Raw genomic sequence first — 26,518 nt, forward strand, 5'->3', positions numbered from 1 at the left:
AGTGGTCTCTTGGCTTTTTTTTTTTTCAGTATTCCTCCAATCTATTAAAAAAACACATTTTACAAATATATCATGGACTCTTGCCTCACGTCTAATGATTTGAACGATGTGAGCACTGTGGGTGGAGCTTGAGCGACGTTGCGTCCTTATTTGCATGTTCGGCGCGTGTTTCACGCATGCTGCGATTTCAACCAATCCGGTGAAGCTATCAAAGGCAAAACCACGCCCCGCGCGGCAACTCGTGTCGCGCGCTTCAGCATCAGTACTGTACACACAGACAATTGTGAAGTTTCCCTCGCTTTCCTTGGATAAGTTTAACACGTTCACGTTTTTTTTTAATTAATAACTTATATTTCAAGGAGTGTGTGGCCTCGCAGTGGATTGTCGCTGTTTGTTCCCCGCATCGACGCCCTTTAAGGAGCCGCTTTCTGCAAACTTTACCCACTATCGTGGCTCAGGGATTGAAGTGTGCCCCGTGGGGTTTAAAGTTCAGCTAACAGTAGCGTCTCTGGCTACTAGCAGGTAGTTAGCTTTACATCTCTACCCACAAACTTTTTGCCATTATGGCAGCTTTGTGCCACCCGCGACGTGCCTTGGTGGAAATACCTCCTCCACAGCCTAAGATTGCAGGTAGGTAACAAACACAACTTGACAGTTTTCAGTGTGCAAAGTTAACCTCTTTGTGCAGGAGGCGCCACTTTGCTATCGTGCTAATGTTACCACGCGCGCGCCCAAAAGGTTAACAGACATTTTTCTTCTCCACATTGTAACTTTCACATGGACTACTATTTTAATACACGACTAATAACCCAGACTTAAGTCGGATTAAGCAGTGAATATCACGTCTCTCTAGACTTTAAAAGTCGCTGTGTGTAGGGAGGGAAAACAACAACTAGCTGAAAGTGTCGTAAAGAAAGCACGTGCATGTTTTTTTTTCATTTAATTAAGGTTAACTTTAACCTTTCGTGCACAGCTCGAATGAGGAGGTCCTACTTGGAGATTTTAGGTGCTCGTTTGGCTCCGTCGCCACTTCCAAGAGGGAGACACACAACTTCAAACACCAGGCGTGCTCAATCATGTAAGTACCAGAGTCACATCATCAGTCTGCCTACAGATGTAACATGTATTTCTATCTCTTATTAAATCATATGCACAGTGAGGAAGCAGTAAACTGCATTCCCACAACTCCTGGGAAAAGCCAGGAAACGTGATCGATTTTCCTTGTCCTGGAAAGTAACAAACAGCTTCCTGATTGCACGTCACTTCCAATATCATGTGTTTTAGGATCATTTATGTGAAGGGTCATGTCAAAGAGTGACATCCCCGTCCTCTGATGCTGTCCGTGTCCTGATCGTATCCTCTTGTTGTTGTGCAGTGGACTTGTCCATCGAGGGGTCGTGGAGCGGGAGGTTAGAGGAGCAGTGTGAGAAGACGGACGAGCAACATACGCCACTCTCCCAGCAGCAGCTCGTACAGCTCATCAGATCGCTCATCTTAGTGGAACAGGTAGCCACGCTAACTCATATTCACTGAAAGACTTTCTCTCTGCTGTGTTGATCTGTCTTAACATGTTGTACTAAAATCAGCCTTTTCTGGATCGATTTCGGTCTGTTGGTTTGCCGTGGCCCCAAATCCAGGGTCTTCTTAGTGTTGTTGTAGTTGTCAAAATGTTCTGCCTCTTAGCTCTCAACTTACACACACAGAGAGAGAGAGCAAATCTAAAAGTGTTGATTTATTGCCTCTTAGAGCCAAGAGCCCAGGATCCTGGCAGCTGACCTCAAGTACCTCCAGGAAGACCTGCAGCTAAAGAAGACAAATATCTATAGATCCATACCGTACTCGCGGTTCGGCTCCAACAGGGACGCTCACTGCTACAGAAAGGCATACCCACACCTGCTGGCATTCAAAGTGAGTATCGCTGGGTGCTACAGCACGTTTGTTTAAGTGTCTCCTCTTGAGAGTTTTTGCCTCTGCACAACAATGCCTTTTTTTTTTCTCTCTTTAAAATAAAACTGATCTTAGTTTTGTTCTCACCTCGTCCCTTCTCAGGTTTCGTGTCAGGAGTGGGGCCAGGTTCTTCTGAGGAACAAAGAGTGGGACGCCGTGATGGAGCACACCCTGGTGGCGTGGCGCTACACCAGCGAGTTGCCGCAGTGGGACACGGCGAGCCACAACGCTCTCCGGGAACAGTGTTACGGCATCCTGGCGGCCCACAGCCTCGCCGCACTCCAGCACTACAAACCTGAACACAGCAGAGGGCGAGAGCTGCTCAGGAGGTGAGACGCCAGCTTTAAATGACCCATGATGCAGTCTGTCAGGTAGTGTCACGTTTGATCCAGCAGAGGGCGCTCTCATCCTAACCTGATAACTTCATGCACTCCTGATCTCAGTTTAAGAAAACTTAGAGGAGGGAGACTTTTCTGAGTTTGCTGTTGACTTACTGAAGATGCATTTCCTCTCTAAAACTGTCAAAATAAAAGCTGTGTGAAGGCAGCATTTCTGTCAGATTATGTCAGTAATTAGCGAGGATATTAAAGCCAAAGTTTGGTTGCTCAACCTGAAATGTGTCCAAGCTGTTTTGATCACGGAAGGGTGGCGGAGTCTTGTGACATTCACAGCTCAATACCGTGGCACCTTTATTTAGTTTAGCAGCTAAACCAAAACACTGTTCTGTCCACATTCGGAGGTTGCTTGTCAGTCTCTCCTGATGAGTTATAAAGCACCTGTACTGTACTCAAGGAGCCGTCTGTTTTACTCGATGCTTTCATTACTAGATTGGTTTTATCGTGAGTATAGTTCACAAGTGTTAACGTTCAGACTTTCTCGCTCCCTTTTTGTTTTTGTCTTCAGGTTAAAGGTGGCTCAGGTGCAAAGCCAGTCAATTGTGCCCTGTATCCAAGAGCTGCAAAGGATTGTGGGATGTGCCGATGACTCTTCAGTGGACACAAAATAACACAAGACGCTTTTCAAACCCCACAAGTGAAAACGACGGGCCTCATGAACTGCCTGAATGATGTCCAACGAGGAAGTTGCTTCAGATTTACAAAATAAAAGCCTTTATAGGAACGTACACTGAAAAAATGTCACACTACCTGTGGCGCTGGGAACAAAATGTCTATTTTTAGAACTTTATAAAATACCTTTTGGCATTGATATGAATGTTTGTATGAACTTCTTCCTGCCCTCTTTAAGGGTGAGTGTGTGTATATATGTCCTTGTTACCGTTCACAATACTTGAACCTTTGGCCTGTGTCGTCTCTGGCTCTCTGTGTATTTAATGCGTGTCTCTTGTTTATAGAGAGTTGTCTTTGTCTCTGATTGCACTGTTTCTGCTTGTCCTGAAAACTTGAAGATTTTTGATAAAATACATCCTTAATTTCAATAAAGTTGTTACTCTGTACTTGGTCGTTTCCTTTGTATTTTTTAAGAGTATTTAATCATAGAAAAATCCCAAGCACTCGCTGCCTGCTAATATGACGGCTGCCTTTCTCTTCAGTTCACTCAAACAGTGAAGTGCATGCACATTGAAGCATCATTTCTGGTCTATCATGAGAACCTGCTGCTTTAACTATCGTGCAGCTTCTCGATCGTTTCACCCAGAAATCCTCAGGCCAAGAACGAGCAACGACAATGTTTCACTCGTTTATATCCATGTTGGATGATACAGAAGTAGCTCAAATGGATTTAGGGTCTGAAGTTTATAGACTTCCGGTTTATTTTAAGTTTTCAAATAATGCAGCTTCTGTAGTGTCTCAAAATCTGCACAGTTTGTAGTACAGCCAGGCAGTGTTTGTCTAAACACCATTAGGGATGCAGACGTTGCTTTTACACAGTTGATCATCATTCCTTCCAAAAAGTGTGACTTCTCCTCCTGCAGTGACCCTTTTGTACCACTAAGTGGAGCCCAAGTTGCATCTTCCAGCCACATCCACTGGCTTCAATGTCGAAATCAGACTTCCTCGTTAATACCCCCGTAGACACAGCTGTTGCCATGGCACTGTGTCGAGTGAATATTAAATCATTTTAAAAAGGCTATTTATGGTTCATGTGATCAGTGGGAGGTTTCTTGGGTGTTTGGTTGACAGGCCGACTTCATGCTGTGCAATCTCTAAGTGATGTTACTTCATAATAATACCTATTCATTCCCATATTTGGACATTGGACTGTGATATCCTTATTATTGTGATCTGTATTTTCTGCTGGTATTGATAGCGTCAAATATCAGGAATCAGACAGCTATTAGTCTTCATGGATTTATACTTATAGACAAACAATTTGTGTCCATGTTCAACCCACTCAGGTCTATTTTGGGATCTTGTGTTCTGTAAACTGAGATAAAACGATGTGTCACTCCACTGTTCATCGCTCTCCTCTGGCTCCGATTTACCGCTCGCATCAAATTTAGATCCCTCCCGCCCACGAGGCTCGGCCAATGAAAGGCGTTTGATCCAACCTTCACAGCAGCGCCCCAAGTCTCCAACTACACTCCTGTCCTCTGTCGGCCCCCTGGTGGTGGATCGACCTCCTTGCACCTTTAAGAGAAAGCTCGAGGTGCAGCTCTTTCATGAACACCTACGACATTGATGAAAAGAAAATATTGATGTGGCATCCTTCGGGGTTTCCTGGGCCCCCTAATAGTCCACCAAACACTTCGACAAAAAAACAGTAACAGAGGATTGTAAGAGGACAGAATTTTTTTTAATATATAGCAGCACTTTTACTCATCTTGGCGACGGAGAAGAATTGTATCGATAGTTATAGAGAATAGAGTTTGCAGACATTTCTTTATTATGAAATGGTTGCAAAAATGTATTAAAAATCGATGCATTACAGCTCCCCTCCGCCTCAGGTGTTTGTTTGTTTTTTTCTTGTTAAGGTTGCATTTTCTTAAGCACCAAGATCAGAGAGCTTCTTGATTGTTGTACGGTGAAGTTCAAGTGCACCAACCGTTAGTTACATCTCTGAATCCCCAAATATGTCCTACAACGCCTCGAGGAGCACAGGCGAGTGCGTTGACGGGGAGCCTCAAAATCACCAATCTGTGATTGAGATTGGTGGCTTGTAATCCTGGATCTCGGGTGGCATGGCTGTGCTGCTTTTTATTCAACTTCAGCCACTAAAAAAAGGGGCTGGTTTGAACCTGGGGACTGTGGAAACCAACTCGACTGAGTCCTAGAAGTGACAGATAGCGCGTGAAGGGAACACAGTGACAATTTGTACGTGACTTAAACTGTCTTAGATAGCTGAGTTCCTCTTCTGGATATGTGTAGTGACATTTAAACATCTGTTGCTTTTGTCCCGCTCTGAAGAAAAGCCTGAAAGAGCCTTTTTAGAAAGAAGCCGCAATTACACAATGATAAATGCAAAGACTTTCTCAGGATGCCCTCTTCCGACTTGTAATTTTCGAATCCATTAGTGCTTTGAAACGCTCGGAGAGTATTCAGTAGTTTTGTTGATATAAGCCGAGCTGGAGGGCCATTTATTCATTTGTTATGTTTCCCAAATGAGCATTTAGTTACACAGCACATATTGTAAGAGTTTCCATCTGTGACCTAACACCCAACAAAGGAGTCCTAGGTTTGGAACAAAACGCCCCTGCTGGTGAGCATTACGAAGACTAATGCTCTCAGAGATATTCAATTTGGTTCGAAATTATTCTAAAGAGGCTGGAGCAAAGAATTCCCAACTGTTTTAAAGATTGACCACAGAAGAAATGGTAATGAAACAACATCCCCATTTACAGTCAAACGCCCTTTTATAAAACAATGAATAACTCCAATTCATTCATAGTTTCATATTTTTATTCTTTAGTTATGGCTGCAAGTTTCCTGGTGTCTTGGTCTTCTCTCGGCCTCGCCTTGCCTTGGTCTTGATCTCGGAGGATTCCGTTAGTACGGTCTGTCTTGCAAAGCAAGGCGAGCCGTTTCCAGACTTTGTGCTAAGCTAGCTGCCAACTCATCAGTACTCAACTCACAGACATGAGAGTGGACAAAAAATCTTCCCAAAATGTCTAACTGCTCTTTTAATCAATTCGCAGACAGTGCACTATCAATATTATCTGGACTTTGGACGTCACATTAAAAATCATCATTTTCAGAACCGTCCCTGAGGGATTGCAGCGTGCAGTCCACATTACGTTCAAATGTAATCAGTGGGCACTCCATCAGCTGCACAATGGGACACTTAAACCAATCTTTTTTTTTTTTCTTTTTTTTTAACCAAATATCTCATTTTTTGTTTCACTGTTGTTAGACTCTTGGTGTCAAACATTTCTGGATTGTTGAAACATTTCATGCCTTATCCATTGGCGGATATTTCTGGTGAGTTAGCCCAGTATTTTTGGCGGAGGCTTGCCAGAGTTTTTCCAGTCACTGAGGAATTTGTTTTGTGGCAAAAGGTCAAGAGAAATGAGCCAGCTGAATGCTAAAAAAAACGAGTTCAGTTTGAATAAAAGTGATCATCCCTTGGCTTTTATGGTTTTTTTTTGGTGTGTTGTTCCTTTAAGACCCTGCAGAGTGGTGAAAAGCAGACAAAAACGTGGCGAAAGGATGAGTCAAGCTCCTGAGCTTTACTCAAACTCTTGGTTTGAACTTTTGCCCACTGAGCGAGCGTCTTCCCCACCTGAATATCAATTCCTGGAGGATTTGGCCGAGTGAAGCGTGTTAGGTAAAGAAATTCTGTTTCCAGCCCAAAAAACGGGTCATAATGTTGCTCTCTCTCTCTTCCATCTGCCTCATCAAAAAGAGGTGGACTTGGCACAAGTTTAGCGGCTGATGCACTTTACATGCTCAAGGACTCACATTTATGTGACTTGGACATTAAACTGTGACTGCTGACAAAAAGAGTGAGCCGGATGTGTTTCTAAGAGAATAATTGACTACATAATGACACTGTCACACTAATTATCTCAAGTGTTTCCTTTTTTTTTTTTTTTTTTTAATTTTTTTTTTAGATGGCACTGAAATGTTTGACTCCTCATCCCTCGACTGAAGAGTGTTTAAAATGCAGGTTGATTCGGCGGGCCCCTGGGGTCAATCAAAGCAGGTGCTCATGAATAAAGAGGATGTTAAATATGCGTGAAGTTATTAATTACAAGCCTGGTGTTTTTACAAGGCGCTGCTTTATTTTGCCTTTGCCAGTCGGGCATTGCTGTCAATACACGCTTTATTCTTTGGCTTTCTCTTTTCCCCTGAAGGTAGCCTTAGGTGACCTGTTTGACCCCCTTATTGGTGGAATTTCTCATGATATACTCCTTCCTGTGAAGTGTCGCCAAAATTTAGATGACTTAAAGGGATACGTCACCCATTTACATGAAGCTTTCTATCATTAGAAACATGGTAGTAGTGTTGAATGGTTGTGAATCCAGCCCTCATTTTGCCCTGTGATGCAAAAAGCGTCATATTGCATCACATGAAGAAAACTTCCAGGTGTCTGTGACTCAAATACTAACGTGTAATACTAATGTGCATATGGAAAAACAATACCAATTTCAAGTTATGTACTCATAGGCATTCTCAATATATCTTCCAACCAAGGGCCTTTATTTCTTTCCTGAAAACACTTTGTGCTAAACGGGTGAAGTTCCCGTTGGCTTTCAAAATTCAACCAGGCTTAGTCAGAGTATTTTTCAAACCAGCAATGGGGGACGAAAATTGAAAAATATGTTGTATTAACAAACATAAAACGTCCTCCTGCAAACCTTTTCCCAGAATGTTGGTGTAAGAGCAGGAGGCAGACAGGTGAGCACCTCTGGTTCACTGTGCTCTGAGGGAGTGTGTGAGAGCGGCAGAGATAGGCGCTTTAATATTGGGTGGTGGGGTTTTAAAATGACTGAGGCTAGCCGTTGACCAGCCTGGAGGGGTTTCGGTCCCTGGGTCGTGCGTCATTAGTAGTCTGATTTGGTGGCTGACTCCCAAACAGCCGAGCTGCAGGGACAGCGATGCTGTTTTCATGGCTGAGTGAAAAGCGCTCCCGGCCAGCGCCTGTCCTCACTTCGCCTCTTTCCGAGGAAATAAGCTCCTTCCAGGCAGGAAGAAGATTCCTCCTGCTCACTCCGCTGCACAGCTAGGCTTGTGTGAAGACATACTTACCTCATCTTGACAAAGTTAAGTGTCTAAGAAGACCAAATAGAAGCATTATGTCAATTGAATTTTCAGTATAGAAATATAACTTTTTTTCTTAGAGTTCATTTATCTCATTAAATCCAGCCGTCTTTCACGATACAGACTCGAGAAACGACGTCCTCCTCTGTCCATCTTTTGCAGACATTGCGACCCTATTTAAATTTAGATCATGAGTCACAGCGATGGGCGTGAAAGCTCTGGATTGAAAGCTAAATTACTGCCACACAAACCTGAACACGGAAGTGCTGACGGTGCTGAAAGCAGAACGCGAAAAGTAGAGAGCTGTCAAGCTGTAAAATTACACAGCAAGCCGGGTGAAAGGATGATTACGGGCAATTATGCAGCAAATGCCCTCTGAGGGGAGAATGGAACGGACACACAAAAAACAAACGGTCGAGCATCTGTTGTGTTTGTGAATGAAAGCTGTGATAATGCTCATGAATATAATTACCCATAAGTTGTTTATGGAATGAAAACTGTGAGTTATATAACATTAAAAGCATATTCCCTGCACAATGGAATAATTGCTTCCGGTAAATGGCAGAGTACATATATTTTACCTCATTGGGGTTTTTGCTAAGTACAGTTCCTCAAGTACCGAATTGTTCTTCAGCAGCCTGTTGTCGATGTCGTCAGTAAAGTTCGGGGGCAAAGACCGTGGTTGCGTCTTATGTCACACACTCATTACCTACCCCCTTATCCCTGCTACCCTACTTCCTGTTTTCCAACTGTCAGACTCATGTGTTAATGATTGGTTTTGTGGTTTTCAGGCAACTCCAAGAAAAAGTTTCTTTTGACCAAATAATTGTCTTAGTAAATGAGGAGCTGTGTCGTGTCTGTGTTTACTTGCTGCTTTATAGATCTTTTCAATCATTTATTTCCAGGGTTGACATTGTTGTTGCCATATTGAATTTTACTCTTCTCTGAACAGTCTGTGTTTTACAAACCGTGTGTAGCAAGGTGAAGAGTGTAATAACCAAGAACAAGTTTAAGTGAGCTGACAACGCCACCGAGGGAATTTAAGCCCAGGAATTATAACACCTTAATTTAAATAAACGCAGCACAGGTTCGGCAACCGAAGTAAGACAGACGTGGAAAATAAATCAGTCTAGGAACATGTATAAGAGTTTTCTTACAATCAATTTGCTTTTATTCGAAAAACACTTCCAAAAATGTGCGCGGCAAACAAATACAGCAAATGGGTGCAAACTATTGTGTCCCAGTGTGCCTAGCCTCCACCAGCAGCCGGCAACCACTTCACTAATGGGGAAGAAACAAAAGAATGAACACCAGATAGTTCGCTCTAAAAGTACATGACAATCTAGCAGCGCTAACACAGCCACACCAGGCAACTCGATAAGGAGGCAAAACAGCAGCCGATTAAAGGCCTGCAATACAAAAAGAACACGAAAGGGCAGCAATGTTGCCACAGGTGCCTTATGTATGGCTCAGCTAATTAAGGGGGATGGACTAAGGGAGGAGTTGACCTACGTTGTGGAGGGTGCGTTCAAGGCCAACAATGAAAAACAGACAAGAAAACACTGCTTCTTCCACGAATGCAACAACAGGTGTGGTAGGTATAGTGTTTGTGTTCGTGGCAGGCTGTTGGGTAGCTTTTTGCCGTCATAGCCCCAAGTCTTTCCAACATATAACCTGTACTGTTTCAGCTATTGTTCGGCCTTCTTGCCATGAATGAGACAGATATCTTTCATCAGTGTTCCCCTTTGTAAGCTTTTTGGCGACACACTTTGTAGACGTGTGCCAACTGTTACTTCAGAAGCCACAAAAACCGGCGATTTATCAATTTAAAAAAAAAGAAGAAGAAGAAACCATAATCACTACTGTTTCTCCGCTCCACGACTGCACCTCTCATCTCTTCAAAACGGATCGTGTGTCTCAGCCCTCCCTGCACGCCAGTCTTCCTTCCCAGACAGGAAGTCATTACAGGGGCTCTCACCCCATCACAGATGGCCATTTAACACATCGCTGGCAACTGCAAATGAACCAGGAGCAGCATCCGCTTGACTAGACCCGGCCCGACTTTGCACAAATGTTTATCTCTCACTCACCTGCTGTGCTGGGATGGGAGGTAACCTTGGCTCACTTTTATTTTGTGTGGAAACTTCATTTCCTTGTGTTTGTCACGGCGAGCTGAGGCTTGAGATTCAGTCGGAGGATTTAGACGTTATGCAGTTGCGATGAGTCGTGCAACTTTTTTTTTCTGCTTGTACCTTGCTGCACAAACAACTTTTTAAACCTTTTTTTTTTTTTCTATTTTGTACTTCTCTTTGAGCAGCAGACATTTGGCCTCAAATCTTCTTTATTGCTTCCCCATCAACATATTTTCTCTGTCGATCTGCCTCGGCCTATCGGGGCGCTCGGTCTTCTATTGGTAATAAAACCGGATAAAGCCAACTTGACAATTTAAAACAGGGCAAGCGATTGTGTCTGACTCCCTGGAGACAACTGTCCTCTCGCTCTCTGCCTCTTCATCCCTCGCTCCCTCTTTTTCTTGTTGTGTTCTGTTTGCTCTTGTTGTCTGGAAATGCCTGGCTTGTTATTTACTATCTCCACTGAGTAAAATATTGATGAAGCCATGCACCTCTTTAGGATGTTTGCGGCTGAGCGATACAACTGTCGCCCTGCTATTAAGGCGGAGAGTCAAAGCAGAGAGGATGCAAACATGGGGCCTTTTCATTAGTGCTCTTCTTTACATTTATTATAGTACATTCACTGTCTCTGTCTCATCTGTATGGACATATTTTATGACTAACCTGAAATGTAAAGGGGGGAATATGTCAGGGTGACAAAGGACATGTTTTCATGCATTGGTTGGAGTTGTTGTGCGTGCAAAAAAAAAAGGGACCAAGCACCTTGTGTGTGTGAGAAATCCACACGAGAGAGGGAACAGAGGGGGTTGATAGAGCATCGCTGGCAAGGCCGGGTGTCTAAATCACGGCTTGGAATGGACCCTCGGCGTGGTGATTGGCTGTCACAGCCACAGATGGAGCACGGCGCCCGCAGGAAAAGGATAAACTGTCTGATAAGCGCACGGTGAGGTACAGGGCTTCTGCTGGCAGACAGGCTCCTGGGGAGGGGAGGGGGAGCACAAGAAGATGGGAATAGAAAAGGAAAACGAGTCAAGAGGGAACAGACAACAGATGAATCTCCATCTGTGTTCAGAGGCGAGCAGGGATAGCAGCGAGAAAACAAGCCAAACAACCATCGAGGTGCCGCTTTGCTCTCATACCCCTTTTTTTTTACCTCACTGAAGGAACACTTAAGTGCATTTTGATATTTGCCATCTCCACAGAGGAACAGACAGCGCACACCTCTGTAATAATGACCTGGGATGAGTGACATCAATCAGCATCTTGGAAAAAATGGAACCCATCCAGCTGCAGCCGCAATCGTAGCAGCAACTGTGTTAATCAAAAAAAAAAAACAGAGCCAAAAGAAGTGACAGACTGAAATATCCTGTAACACTGATAATTGTATTTTTGATGATTTGCCACCAAGGGATGGTACTGCTCATTCACTCATGGATGCACGTCTTTCATTGGCTAACCTTTTGGTCAGTTTAGGAGATTAACCTGCACGAGAAAGGGCGGCCAAGTAGACAGACAGTGGCTGAGCCAGAGTCAGGCATGAGATGCCTCTCTGCAATTTGCTTTTTAAAATATATTTATTTCATCAATTTGACCTCAGTACTGCACATTGATATCAAACTGAGTAAAGTGCATTTCACTTACATTCGGTATTGGATATTTTCCTCTATGCGAATCTTGATATCAGTATCGGTCCAAAAATCCAATCGGTCAAACCTCACTATACATTAATTCAAATACCTTCCTGATTGAATGAGTGATTCTATCTATTATTGCTGTGAGCAATAAAGTGAACTTAAAGTGTGATTTCCTCCTGGAAGATGAGCAGTGGGAGAAAAAATAAAATCAATTGTAGAGCTGCCTACAAGAGTCAATACTAGTGTATATATTTACTGTAACATTTATTGAGGCAACTTTTTATAGAATTTAACCACCACTTGTTTAAATCATTATACCATAAATTGCATTAACTTGACTCAAGTGCCAAAAGAGACCAAACTAAAGGTTGTTTTTCTTACCTATAACATCCGACTGAAGAAGGCAGCTTCTTGATATTCTGAGCATGTAAGCTGCGGTAACCTCTGGGTTCTGTCAGTTTTGTACTTCGCAATATGGTCGAAGAAGTGTCATCAAACGGAGATGTTATAGGGCAGGCGACCTTTCCTGCAAGACTGGAGCATCACAGGCAGGAGCTAATATTCTCAGCCAACATCTGAGACTTCATTCTATTAACATGAAGGCCATCCTATTTTCGAAGGGTGGGCCTATCCCCGTAAGAAAACCCCCCCCTTAAATTCAGACTGAGCCCACTCAGGTGGAGGGGGAGAGGAAAAACATGATCTCTTGTAGATTAAACCTGTTTGGTATCATTAACATTTATTTCAACAATATCAGCTATTTATTTTGTCATATTTCAGTCATAGTGCAGGGAATTGGATTAGCATAACAAGTAGATACCATTGTGTGTTTGTTGGACACTATATGAAGCTCTGCGGTCATTACTCCTTAAAACACGCTTTCCCAGTCTGAATTCATATTGCGTTTGAATGTTTTTGCAGCACAAGGGAGCACGGCACTGCAGGAGCTCCACATACACACAGTCTGGCATGCACACACACAGAACTGTTCTCCTATGTTTTCTCCGTCCTTTCATCTCGCCCTGTAACGCCTCTGGTTCTACCTCCAACGGCAGTACAGAGGGGGGATCACTTTGTCCCTCCGTCATGCCTCTGTGACATTCATATCGAAGGCATATGTAGCGTAAATATGATTGTGCCTTGAAATGGCAGTCTGAATACTGTGAATACCAGTCAGTAGGGGGAGCACAGATCATCTTTTACTACTGTACAGACTATGGTGGAAAGATGTTAACATGTCCGATGTGTAGAAGTTGAAGTATTTCTGAAGTTGAGTAATCTACCAATTACATCGGAATGGTCAGCTGGTTAGCCAATTAGCTAACCAGCTAATTTTGCTAATTGCTAGTATGCTAATTTTGCTTTTACTTAGCATGGTGTAAGATCCAGGCCCAGTCAGAGTCTGTAGTTTTGTTTATTTGTTTATTTAAAAGGATCCCCATTAGCTGACGCCAAGACGACAGCTAGTCTTCCTGGGGTCCAGCCTTGACATACAAAAAACATCAACAACAACAACACTTAGGCTATTAAAAATAAAGATAAAAACAATGAGATATAGAAAAGCAACATACATTTTCCTTGTGACATAACACAACCTTTCTCAATCAATAATCAAGATGGTATTATGGCTTTAAGAACAAATACAATCTTAGTCTCTTTTTAAAACCAGTTTTTCCCTTGATATTACGAATCTCAACTGGAAGATTGTTCCAAAGCCCAGTTGACCTGTAGGATACAGTCCTCTTCATAGCATTAGACTTAGGTAGAGGTAAAGTGATCTGTCGACTATTTGCCCCTCTTGTGTAATGTGAATGTGTATCTGAGCAGTAAAATATATTATCATAAAGAAATGTAGGAGTTTGAGTATTGATAATTCTGTGAAGGTATATTAATAAATTAGCAGATAGTCTATGCTTGACCATCAGCCAAGCAAGACGTTCATGCATTTCTACAGTATTAGTTCTTGCAGAACAACCAAGAACCAGTCTTGCAGCCTTGTTTTGAGCAACTTGCAATTTATATAGAAGAGAGTTCGATGCAGCTGCCCATACAACTGAACAGTAATCTAAATGACATAAAACCAAAGTACGAACAACACGACTAAGCAACTGTGAGTTGAGAAACGGTGCACATTTACGTGTTACAGCAACAGCTCTACCCATTTTGTCAACAACTTTGTTGATGTGATCAGACCACGACAATGTGCAGTCAAGCCAAAGTCCAAGAAGCTTCACCGTTTGTACTTGCTGTATAGTTTGACCATTTATTCGTATCATCATTTTCGGATTTTGTGATAATCTATACTTAGAACCAAATATGATACTCATTGTTTTTGATAGATTTAGAATAAGTTTATTTGTTTTGATCCAATTAAATAAGTTGCTAATCTCACCAGACAGTACCTGATTAAGCTCTGAACATGCAGGGGCTGCATAATAAAGAGTAGAATCGTCTGCAAACATAGTCAATGTTGCCTTGCTGAGTACAAACGTAGTGAAGACTGGTTTGTGAAATATGAATTCCATTTCCCATCCCACAGATTTCCTTCAGAATGGAGGAAATGTGTGACTGGTATCAGGTATTAATCATTTCCAAAATGCTAGAAAGATGTCAAATAAAAATCACTTGAGAAACATTTTAAAGAAACAACTTATTCAAGGTTTTTCATGCTGCTAACAGACTGAAATACAAGTGGAAAATAGCCTCTCCTAATGTGACACACTGTCTGTAATAAAAATGTGTTCCAGACGAGTTCTTTGTACGTGTAATGGCCCCTTTAAGTACCAATATACTTATAATGAGGTTTAGCGAGGCACATATTGCTGAATTTGTGTTCACAGATATTTTGTTGCATCTGTGTCATTTGAAGAGTTTAGTCAAGCCAAACTAAATTTAGGTTAAAGAGGTCATAAGCATGTGTCACCAAAACGGAATTAGCCCTTAACGCCCTTTGGCTCACGCAACATGTTTAAACATGAATTCATACTGTCGAGTCTCTATTATTCTCTCTCAATAGCAGCTAAATGGAGCTTACCCAAAGTTCAATCACACAGATTGCCTCATTCGCAAATCTCTGCCCTCTACTCTCTCATTCAGTTCTTCTTTTTTTTTTTTTGGGACTAATCAGTTCAGTCTACTGCAAACTAGATTTTCCCACGAACCACGGCGTGCTGGAGATTAGAGTTGAAAGCCAAAGTCTTATTTCAAACTGCAGGGAGGAGTTGTTATGCTGTATGTTGGAAGTGTTCAGAGGTATCTGAGCATATGCTAAAACACCAATGTGATAGTGTTATACAGTGTTTAAATGCATCCAAATATTGTCTGTGGCAAAATCAAGTCCAAACCTTGCAAACGTTTAACTTCATGCAGGCGTTCAGGGCTTCAGTTGAATTTGTGAATTAGTACAAAAGATGACTAACTGCAAGGAAAACATCTGGTTGTTTGATTCAACAGTCAAAAAAAAGTACAAGCTGTTGGACATCAAATGTAAATCCAAACCGCAGACATTCACAGTAAATAAAAGATAAAAGCTGTTTTTTTTCTTTAACTTACAAATAGGGTTCAGTAGAAGTAATTTGTGCACAATGAAAACATGAAAAGTTTGGTGAGTATTTTGTTTTGAAATAAAATGTGGTCACTGTCGCTTAAAATTAGGATGGACCATGTTTTTGCAAGCTCTCATACAACTGGACCCCAGAAAGCCTTCCCCTTTTCCCCCACCTTATGGGCGGCCTTGCTTTTGTGATGAATCCATTCCCCAGTTGGGCAACCTTAGTTGGAAAAGCACTGGACACGCCCCTGGAAACAAGGCTGAAAACTCCTATCTAAAGCCCTTTTTTTTTTTTTTTTCTTTGAAGGTAATCATTCCCAGATCTTTATCCATACCTGATTCTTTAAACATAAATATGTGCTTGGGGCTTGCAGTCTTTTATTCACTCATTCAATCCCAGCTTTTTTTGTTGCAGGATAAAGGGTTTCTCTCCCCTTTTTTCTTCGTAATGCCAGCTGTTCATGTTGATAGCAGACAGTTAGATGGTGCACGCAGCAGCCTGGACCACTTCCTCCAGCCTCCCTTTGGCTGCATTGTACCTCAGAAGATAGGACGTGCAATATTCTCAGACCTGGAAATGAATCCACAGAGATTTCTTTGTGGCTTGTCCAGATAATCCTTTCGGTCAAAAGAAAAAGAAACCCTTCTGCTTTCGCTTGAGGCATCGGGGGAAGTGGAAAGGATGTTGGCAGTTTTCATTTCAATTGTGAGGTCTGTACTTGTGGCGTTTAGATCCAGTTTGGAGATATGAGGTGAATGGCTGAGTGGATCAACTTGAAGGCTCTTCAGGTAAATTGGACACAATCTATTCAAAGATCAACTTCCTTTTGGGATGAAGGGGGATTGATTTGTTTAGAAATGTCAAGACAAAAGGAAGGGGAAGGGGGGGGGGGGGGGGGAGAACGGGAAATGAATTTAAGAAAAGGAAAGGAAACCTTATTTCATGCAGCCCCTTTGCAATTCACGGTCCAGGGAGGAGTAAATATCTCTTTTTCATTATTTATGCTCCCTCGGGCTGTCAGCAAACCACTCGGATTTAGTCTGAAAATATTGTCTGATGTGATCTGAATTTTGAACACATCTAAAACCCATTGCTTTAAGACAGGTCTTTATGTCAGGAAAGTTGCTGTTCTGTGTGTGTGTGTGTGTGTGTGTTTATGGCCCTGCATACAGGCGTGTTTGTGTGTGACAAGGCACCAAGTTGCTCTCATTCGTCCCCCCCCCAGGCGCTGGGAGGGGAGCATCTGCAGCCCTCTCCTTTCCATATGCCCCGCGCCTCGCAGTCGCACTCAATCATTAATTCAGGGTGAATATGAATTAACAAGCCACCATCGCTCTATTTTCTTGTCATATCAGCCTGATTTTTTCGACATTGTAAAAGAGAATAACATTTGCAGAGCTCTGTCAGGTGCCCAATTTGACCTGATGATGCTGTGGAGACGGTTGCCACGGCGATTATAAAAAACGTGTTCCCCAAAAGGATCCCTTGGTGTCATGGAGGAGCGGTTCAAGTCTCAGATTCACGCCACAGTGTGGGAATGTTACACCACAGTCCGGCTAATTAAGCCATCAAATGTCATGCTCTTGAGAACTTTTTCATCACTTTATATGTGCTGAAATGCCTTTTCCCTCGAGTTGCCAAACAAGCCCAGTATGGCAGCCATGATTTTGGAATATTTCGATGCAGAAGAGGAGCCAAAACTGTCTCTCTCTGGTGTTTTTCACTGACTAAAAACGCTGCAGGGCCACTCACTTTCCAGAGTCGATGCATTTCCCTCAAGTATTTTTTTTTTTTTGCAGACCGTGATGGAGACTGAACTCCCGCCGAGCACGACAAGCTGGCTTCAACGTGTTGCTCGGAAACACACGACAGGAAAAGATGCCTGCCAACACACTGGGTCCCTGAATGCAGCATCCTCCAGTTGAAGGGCGGTCTTCTTAATCACTGTGACACCTCTGCTGTGTTGTTTTGGCGAAAAAACACACACAAAAAACAATGCAGAAAACGAACAGACAGAACAAACCTGATTACATATGTTCTATAGGGAGGGGGATTTATAAGCCTCGTGCAGCTGTTTTTGGGGCGTCTGATGCTGACACAGGAGATGACATTAAAGGGCTCCTGAGCAGTCATGTTTATGAGTTGCATCTGATTTAATATTCATTGACTGCAAAGCCATAAACTATTGTTGCAACACTCGTGCATTATTTCCGAAGCCTGATGACATGAACCTCGAATGGATGTTGATCCATCTCCTTTCAGTATATTTCACTTCTCGAGAACATACCCAGATAAACAAATTAGATGAGTTTCGGTTTTCTCACTCATTGTAGGCAGTGATGACTCAGAGACATTTACTCACACTGGATTTCTTCTTTATGTGTAAAATGTAAAATGTCTGCCTTGTCTGATGCAACTTCTACAGAATCAGCATGTATTTCAGTTGCATATTTTTTTTCTTCTTTTTTGCATACGTGTTAAAAATGTTAGGCTTTACCTGTAATATATTGGGTTAGCTATTTTTATTGTCTACATAAAACGTTCTGCTTTGGTGGAAGTTAACAAAATAAATTGTTTCAAGTCACCACTTCTCTCTTCGTTGCGTTGTCGCCATATACTGGATTGGACCAGTGGTGTAGGTAACTGGTAGGTTAGATTTGGCCACAAACATGGGACCACCTCCATTCCATAATTCTTTCCCACACTTTTAGTGACAATAGGTAAAGGGGCCAGGAGGATGCATGCCTTGATAAAGCAGATGTTTTGAAAAGTCTTTTTGTTGATTTTAAAATAAATTCAAAATCCTTTTTCAGTCATTGAGAAAGTTGGGAAAAAGGAGTCTCCTTGAGACTTTATGAATTACTTGGAGTTTTACATTTGTTAAACCCAAACTTTTGTTTTGTTGAAATCAATTTTGCACGATTTCAAGTAATTGCGTGTTTTTGTATAGTTTTTTTTTTCTAGTCAGTGTGGCTTTTTTGTATTTCTTCATCTGGCTATGCATAAAATTGATTAAAATACCTGTTTGTTAATTGAAAATGCTGATTAAGACAAACGATACGTTCAAAGGCGGTGCAAATTGCTGGGAAAGCCCATTTGATGGTGAATCTTAAATTGAAAACACCTGAATTAATTGAAATGTAAAATTAATAATTCTTAAAAAAAACGGACTAAGCCTTACTGTTTTCTAGCAATTTGAACATTGAGACTTGGTCAACTCGAGCGCCCTCTGTCGGTCAACAGATTATCAGGCCAGTGAGAGTTTCACAGAAAGCCTTTCCACCTGTGCCTAGTGACAGGTGTGTTTGCATAGAGGCAGGTACTTTTGGTAGACTTTTTCCACAATTTAAAACTACTTAAATAGTCATGATAATGCTTACGAAAATGTGTGTGTTGCCTGCAGTGCGACATTCAGCAGAAATTGAAACTAAAGGAGCTCGACAGGTGAATAAGGAGGCGGCGTGGTGTCTACTCCTTTGTTGTTGGGAAGTCATACAAGCTTTTAGAACAGGTGAGTGTTTGGTTAAGTTCTATGTAAACCACGTAGGGCCTTGAAGAGACAGTTACAACCAGCTACAGTAGCGTTCAGGCTAATCAGTGAAATACGGAGCGACCCAGGTGTGTTAAAACTGCGTCGCCCTGATTCGGTTCAGCCACTTTTTCAGGGTCCATCTTATCTCTGGTTTATGTAATTATTTAAAGACCCGTTTTACAAAAAAAAAAAAAGATAATATAACCATGTTAAAACAATAACAATGAAGTTGATCGTCTATTATCTGTGGTGCGTTCAAAACTGACAGTGGTGTTATGAAGATTTCTGCACACCTTCAAAAAAAGATGTCTCACGGACTCGTATTGGAGCCTGTGCAGGTTTTTCACGTCGCGAGTTTATCTGATGCTGTGTGGATTTAAACTGGGGATAAAGGGGTTAGCTTTCTTGCATAAAGAGGTGGAAATATCTGCAGAATTGACATGAATATATCATTTATAAAGCTGCAGAAGTCAATCACAAAGACAGTAACGAGTCCTTGGTTAAAGGTTAAGTTGGTGAAGTGTTAGATTTGCGCGAGCTGTGTGTTTTAAAAGACCACCCTCCTTTTGTGCAAAACATGTTGAGCACCGAGCATCCCCCCCAGAACAAAGCCTGCTGATCAGATTCTATACCTGTACCTGTGCCATCCGCCTTTCACCAAGTAGTTTTTAATTAAAAGGAAGTACTGTCAAAGATTTAAGACTAGCACCAGGGTAATGTTGCCACAAGGCTCTTTGAGATGGATGCGAACATGTCTTCACTATATCTCAATCGATGCTTATATTTCTGTTTATATTTTTTTCCCGCAGGAGTCGAGTAAACCAGACCGACCTCGTTTGACTCCAGCTGAACTGAAAGGTGAAACTCAACTCCTGCTTTGAAAGTGCTGTTGATGGAGTTCATAGTGTTCTTTTCTGTCACAGGAGAAACCACCACGACGCATCAAGCTGGGGACGCAGAAATTCCCTCGCGTTGCAGCACCACCACCTGAGGAGGCCTGCGTGAATCAGGTGAGTCCAGAATCGACTTTGTGCTCCCCGAAGGCCGCGACAGAGTGAGACTGATATGTGGAGAAAAGCGAATCAAATAGCTACAGCGCGTGGGATGTTGAGTAGGAGTGTTCAAACTCTCGTATGACTCAGACTCTGCACTCAAGAGGATGGCTTGCTCAATACTTTGGAGCAGCTCGAGAGATTTGAAGTGTATTTTAAGGTGACGTGTTGAAACAATGGGCCCACCTTAAAGGATGAGCTGCAGGAGTGTGAAGGATGAGGACAAAACTGCTTGAGGTCTGGTGTGCTGTAATGAGCTGCAGGGGTTTGACTTGCTGAGTAAGCAGTAGTCGTCTGGTTGAAATGACAAACCACGCACTTCTGGTAGAGATGGCGTTGAATATAATATAATAATTATTTTTATAATATAACCATTTTTTTTTACACTAGCAGTTCTGTCACCAGCAGAGGGCGCTGTATGGATTACAACAACCATATATCGTCATTATCGGCCTCAAAACTTCCATATCGGTCAACCCTGCTTTCAGTGATCCTGTTTCCCTTTCTACAATAACAATTTATAGGTAAAAAGCCTGATTGTGTATTAATTTAATCAAAGATGTCAAAGGCACTCTCTGCTCCAACTCGACTTCCTCTAAAAAAAAAAAAAAAAAAAGGGTCTTATTGAAGTTTTAAGTCATTGCCATTGGGGCACATTTTCAATCTCCATCAAAGAGTAAAGAAAATGTAAATTTCAATCGTAAATATGAGACACACGGTGATATCACACAAAAGAACAGCGCTGAGGAAGAAGGAGTAAGGACAGAAGCCAGAGGGAGGAACAGAACGCCAAGGTCACTCGGGGTCCTTCAAAGAATCGACTTCAGCGTCCAATTTGAAACGTGAACACGTTTAAAGCCTTTTCCTTTATCCTGCATGAAAATAGAGCAGGGAGAAGTGTGCGGCCCGACGTCATTGCGTGCTCTCTGTGTGCATTTTCCTGAACTGAATCGCTCCCTTCTCAACTGAAGCGACATGAAGCTTTGACTGAGGACTTCAGATAATGAAAAGGCAAAGTCAGAAAACCAGTTTCCAAAAATCGGGCTCCAGGTAGAACTCCATCTGCAAATCAAACGCCCACTCTGTGGCGGGGTTTCCATTCGCTCTGGCTGACAGCATGCTGCAGATAGTTTGATTTAGGCAAGGGGGGGGGGACCATTAGCAGTAGTGTAATGCAGTTTTTGGCAAGAGAGAACCCGTGCATTCATTACGCTGCTGTTTCTTTATTTAGGAGCGGCTTTATCAGCGAGCGCTTGTCATTTAAGGACAAAAAAGCACTTTCAAATAACATGTTATTTGTCGTTCTTTTATTTATTTATTTTTTACAAATAAGTTGCCAGCGGGAAAACCCGACATATTCATGGTAAACGAATCCCCTTTTGTAAAATGAATTGGAGCAGCCTGTTAAACACTAAATTAAGCATTTACCTCTCCCCCCCCACCGGATCTTTTTAACATGCCAAATGTAGCTTAGCCGCAAAAAAATGGATTGTATAAAGCAAAGGGGGAGAAAGCAAGAACTACAATTTATCTGTGAGCATGAGCAATGGCTCTGTGACTTTAAAAATGGAAGAATGTGACCTTTCTTTTTTTTTTTATGTTGTGCATGTGAAAAGAGAGGGGGCTTTCAGCTAAAGGACGGGGGTGCGGGGGTCCAAAGTATTTGATGGCGCTAATAAACAGCACGCTACTGTGGATGGGTCTCCTCCTCGCTCAGACTCTCTTCTAGTGACGTGAGCTCGTAATCCATCTTCAAAGAGCCCCCCCCCCCCCCCTCCATCCTACTTACCCGATGTTCACTCTCCTGGGTTAACGTAGGCGGATATGCTGTCGCCGGAATATCATATGCATGAAAAATGTGCCTTCCCTGCACCTTTTCTTTGCTTCATATGTTACAGCACAGCGGTTGATGGATAGAATATGTCACTTGGTGCAGTGCTCAGGGCGAGAGGCATGCTTTGGGAAGGTGGGTGGGATCGGGGGGGGGGGCTTGTCCCTGAGAGTCGAGGGACCGGAGACTGGAAAGTAAAGGCCAAAGACCTGGCAGCTTTGTCGGCGTTAACTACCGTGACCTGACAGCGGACACGAGATTCACGAGAGACGTGCGAGATCCCAGACAAAAAAAAAAAACGTGAATTATTTATACTCGTCCTGCTGCAACTGGAGGGGGGGGGGGGGTGGGGGGCGCTCCTCAGCTTACAGCACCGAGGAGAACACCTCCACTTTATGCTGCTGTAAAGTTAGCTTTTTAATTTAACTTTGGCATTTTGACTGCCATTAAAATGTTTCACCTCGTGGCGAGAGAGCGGCACGGCTGCTTGTCGGCGAAAAGGAAGCTCTACGCTCATCCCAACCGTCGTTGAAGGCTGCGAATGAGGACGATGTGGAAGCATGTTCGACCAGTTGAAACGTGGTGAATTTGCTCGGGAGATTGAGAGCCGCCAGGTCGGACTCAAAGCGACGCGGTGACTCGCTATTCTGAGCAAGGCAACAGGCGAGGCGGCCTTTCAGCACTTAAAGGTCCTGATGATATTATTTCAACAGGCTCTCTGTGGTGTGGAGAGTCATTGCGGTGGTTTGAGAGCTAATTGGCCAGATGTAAAAGCCACCTGGCCGGCGTCAGGCCGCCGTATGCTGGAGCCAGTCACGCAGAGCCGGGTCTCAGGCACGAGGCTTATTTCAGATCATTTGGTCCGCGCTCATCCCAGTGACATTCTTCTTCTTTTTTTTGCATGTTGAATCTGCTCTGGCATTTCAAAGTATTGCCTCTGGTAATTATAACCCTATATATATAATTTTTTTTTTTTTTTTTAATATTATTTTTATTGTCGTGACATTAACAAAGCTTGACCTGTAAAAAAATTGAGGTAACAGTGCGAAGTTCTGGAATCAAAATCAATCACTTTGGATAAGCCTCAGGCAACGTCTATGCATACCCGAGCCGCAGACACACCGCTATATGTGGCTTTTGGCAGACGGCCCGTTTAATTCATTTACCGCCGAAGAAAACAGAGCACCTCTGGCAAACAGGGCGGAGGAAAATGGAGCGGTGAATCTTGATTGTGGAGGTAAATGAACAGATAGGTCTGGAGGTGTGTCGTCTGTCTGCGAGCGGGGGATGCATTAGCGTGGATACACCCCGTCACTTCTCCCTGTCCCCGGTAAACCCCCCCCCCCCCACACACACACAGACACACGAGGAACGCCATCAAGCGCGTGGAGCAGGTGTTCCTCTTTTCTTTCTCCAATATATATCTTGCAGAATGTGTCCAAAGTTGCACTTCCTGAGACGAAGGCATAACTCAAACGGGACTTCAGGCGAGCAATAATATTCCAGACGATGTACGGCGTGGCAGCATGTATGTATACTCTTCAATTATTCATGGAGGGAGGGCAGGGGTGGTGGGCGGCCGCAGTGTGATTTACACCAGCAATAAGTTTGTGTCAGCGCAGAGGTCGACGATACCCCCGAGCGGACCTCCACAGCCGTGAATAGTCGATGCTCGCCTCCTTCCAGTGGTGACCTCTTCAGCCGCACTTCTACTCGAAGCAATCTGACCTGCAAGCCGAGGGTTTCTTCTATTTTCAGACTTTTAGTTTATTCACATTTTATTCAGGAAACTCAACGTCTGGATCCAAATCAGGTGTCTGAGTTGTTGGGGGAATGTCTTCGTACGCCTTCGTCGTACAACTCCGAAGCTCAAGACAAAAACGCCACTTGCAAAAAGAGAACTTTGACTCCACAGCGGCACAATTTGTTGGATTAAAGATTTGTTTTTGAGACAGGAAAAGAGAGAGAGGAAGGAATGACGTGCAAAAAAGAAAAAAAAAAAGGAACCACAGGTTGGATTCGAACCCGGGACTTCTGCAGCTGTTCGCTTCATGGAGCACATTGAGTTTTGGTTTTTGAAGGCCTCGTCTCACGTTGGAAAGCATTTTTAATCGGTCTTGTTTAAGTCTTGGACTGGGCGGTGTCTGGATTTTAAGTCAAGATTTTTATTTTTTTTTTAACATTTATGGCCTTTGTCTTGTCTCGTTCTCGCCCCCTGCCCTGCTCTGGTCTCGGTCTCGAAGCACTCTGGTCTCGGGTGACCCGTATGCTACAAAAATTGGATCACAACGTCCCCAACTGTTCCATTAATGTATTTTATTTTAGGGCTGTCAAACTATTTATAAAATCATAGTTCTCTTCATTTCATACTTGACTTCCTGTTTGGATACAAACCGTCTTTTATTTTGAAATAAACTAAGGAACTTGTGGTAGACCAAAGGTTGGAGCAGTAAGTGAAGTTGAGCCGTATGTGAGGGTTTTTTAAAGTGAGATATCGAGACATTTAAAGGCGCGGAGGTAGGTCGTTGTTTTGCGTCACTGTGACCACAGGGAGGCGCCGCTGTCAACGTGTCGGCATAGCTACGTTCGAGAAGAGACAAAACAGCTCCTCGTCGCAGCGATTCAAAGAGTCGTGGGGCGAAGCAGTGCGGCGTTATAACCCCGTCGCTCGTGCCGACGGGCGAGTATGGAGCCGTTAAATCGATGCTGCAACCACTCGAGGACAAGTCTGTAAAGAGAGAGAGACAGAAAGCTCTTTTCAACACAAACTTTTAAAAGCGCCTCAATCAAGAGGACAAACTACTCGTAGGAGATGTGCAGCGTAAGGCGTAAACTGCCGCATTCATTGGCCCTGTGTGTACCCCACGGCTGTCCATCACCCACCACAATCTGGGTCTTCCCCTTGCTCTCTAAATCTAGAGCGACAGCATGTCACTGGGAAAGAAAAAAACCCCCATCGAGCTCACTGGGGGACTATGGCTCCGTGCCCTTCTCCATCACACCTTTGTTCCAGCCTCCTCTCAGAGCCATGACAAGGTAGGGAACGAGTTATCACACCCGTCAGCTTTATGAGTCCCCGTCTGCCCGTGTCGCGGTAATAAAGTCATCGCTCGGCTTCTTCAAAATGGAGTGAGTCAGAGCAAGTGATGGGAAATTGGTCAGCGGAGTGTCGTTGTGGGGCGAAAAAGTACATTCTGCACCAGTAGCTTCTTTGGATGCATTGTTGATTTGATTAATAAAAGCCGCCATTCCTCCGGAGTGTTTTCCACCTGAGAGCCAGGCCATAAAAACCCCAAATAGACCGGATCCGTCAAAGCTCAGGGAGAGGGAGAAGCCCATATTAAAAGTCATGCCAGGTTTGGAGTTGTATTTACCCTCTGATGAAAATTCAAATGACCAAATAACTCCCTTATTGTAACAGTAAATATCGCTTTATTAGCTTCAACATGTCAATCATCAACTCAACTCGCCATGTCACTTCTTGTGTCTTCAAAGTTCACGGATGTTATTTTGGACATGGCGGCTGAAAAATCCCCCCGAGGAGGCTTCTTTCATTTCAGCACAGCAGCGCTCTGGAGTATTTCTTTCTGTCTTTATTTTTTTTTTGTGAGAGAGACGCGTCAGACAGACTGTGAACCCAGCGGCCTGCTGTGCACTGCGAGGAGTAGTAATTGTGTGAGCAGTAATTGCACTCTCTACATCTGTTAGGGAGAATAAGGGGGCCATCATTGGGTCAGAAGCCTGCTGCCTCGGGGAGCATTTAGTCTGCCGGCGCACATGTGAACACTGAGCTCAATGGGTGAACAGAGAGTCGAAAAAACCCCCCCCATCTTCCAACCACAAAAATCCTTTCATGCTCAAAATATTGACTCTTTTTTTTTTACATTGTGTGCATATCATATGCGGTTTTTTTTTTTTGCAGAATTTGTTATGTGAGCATGGTGCTTAAAAACACCTCAGCCACGAGTTCATCGAGGGTAGTTTGTCAAAAGCGTCGCAATAATTGTTAAACTTGCAGGGGGGTGCTGTGCGCCTGGAAATGAGGCCATTTGTATTCGCTGTCATGTTAACTGAAGGAAAAAAAAAAAACTGCCCAAAATGACCGCACTGCTGGAAGTAATGGTCCTCACTTAGGAGGTATTCTCTCATTCTGACTTGAAAACTTAACACTATTTACAAGGGCCTGACCGATCGTAGGTTGTAGGGGCCGATGCCGATATTCCAATTCTAATACCGATATATCAGACGATATTTTTCTTAGATTTACCTTCAATCTTTCCAGATAATTGAAATGAATATGAGAACATATTTATTGTGATGCTCCCAGTTATCAAACACTTGTGAAACAGATATATAATAATTAGGTTTTTTTTCCCTGTGAAACTAAAGCCTTTTGCGGAAACACAATTTTTTTAACTTAGAAATAACCAATTACAAATAAATAATGAGCTTCAGTTGAGTCAACCTCGTTGTATCGGCACATATCAGAGATAAAATTAGCTGATACTGATTGTCACCTGATGCTAATATCGGCTGATATTATCGGCTGGTCGATAAATCAGTCGCACTCTTGTAGTTTCTGTCATTATTTTCTTTTGAAGTGTACACGGGAGTTAATTTATAATAATTATTTCATGTTAAGCCGTGCAGTGCTGCAACAATGAGGCACTAATGAAATGTTAGA

At 43.0% G+C, this 26,518-nt stretch overlaps 2 protein-coding genes across 3 annotated transcripts in view; both read left to right on the forward strand.

Moving 5' to 3' along the window:
- The first annotated feature begins 213 nt into the window (after positions 1-213).
- LOC306818557 (uncharacterized protein) lies at positions 214-3,400 on the forward strand. Its single transcript, XM_079336220.1, has 6 exons — positions 214-630; positions 974-1,078; positions 1,376-1,506; positions 1,747-1,908; positions 2,050-2,276; positions 2,851-3,400. The coding sequence occupies exons 1-6, from the start codon at positions 564-566 to the stop codon at positions 2,951-2,953; spliced, it is 795 nt and encodes a 264-aa protein (XP_079192346.1). The 5' UTR covers positions 214-563; the 3' UTR covers positions 2,954-3,400.
- A 16,546-nt stretch (positions 3,401-19,946) lies between these two features.
- Positions 19,947-26,518, forward strand: part of LOC306818551 (interleukin-1 receptor accessory protein-like 1) — a 218,873-nt gene continuing 212,301 nt past the window's right edge. For both annotated transcript variants that reach the window (XM_079336205.1, XM_079336206.1), the window contains exon 1: positions 19,947-19,961. The gene's annotated coding sequence lies outside the window, so the exon portion shown is untranslated. The remainder of the gene's footprint in view (positions 19,962-26,518) is intronic.

Source organism: Symphodus melops (assembly GCF_947650265.1).
Source record: "Symphodus melops genome assembly, chromosome: 23".
Taxonomy (NCBI): Eukaryota; Metazoa; Chordata; class Actinopteri; order Labriformes; family Labridae; genus Symphodus; species Symphodus melops.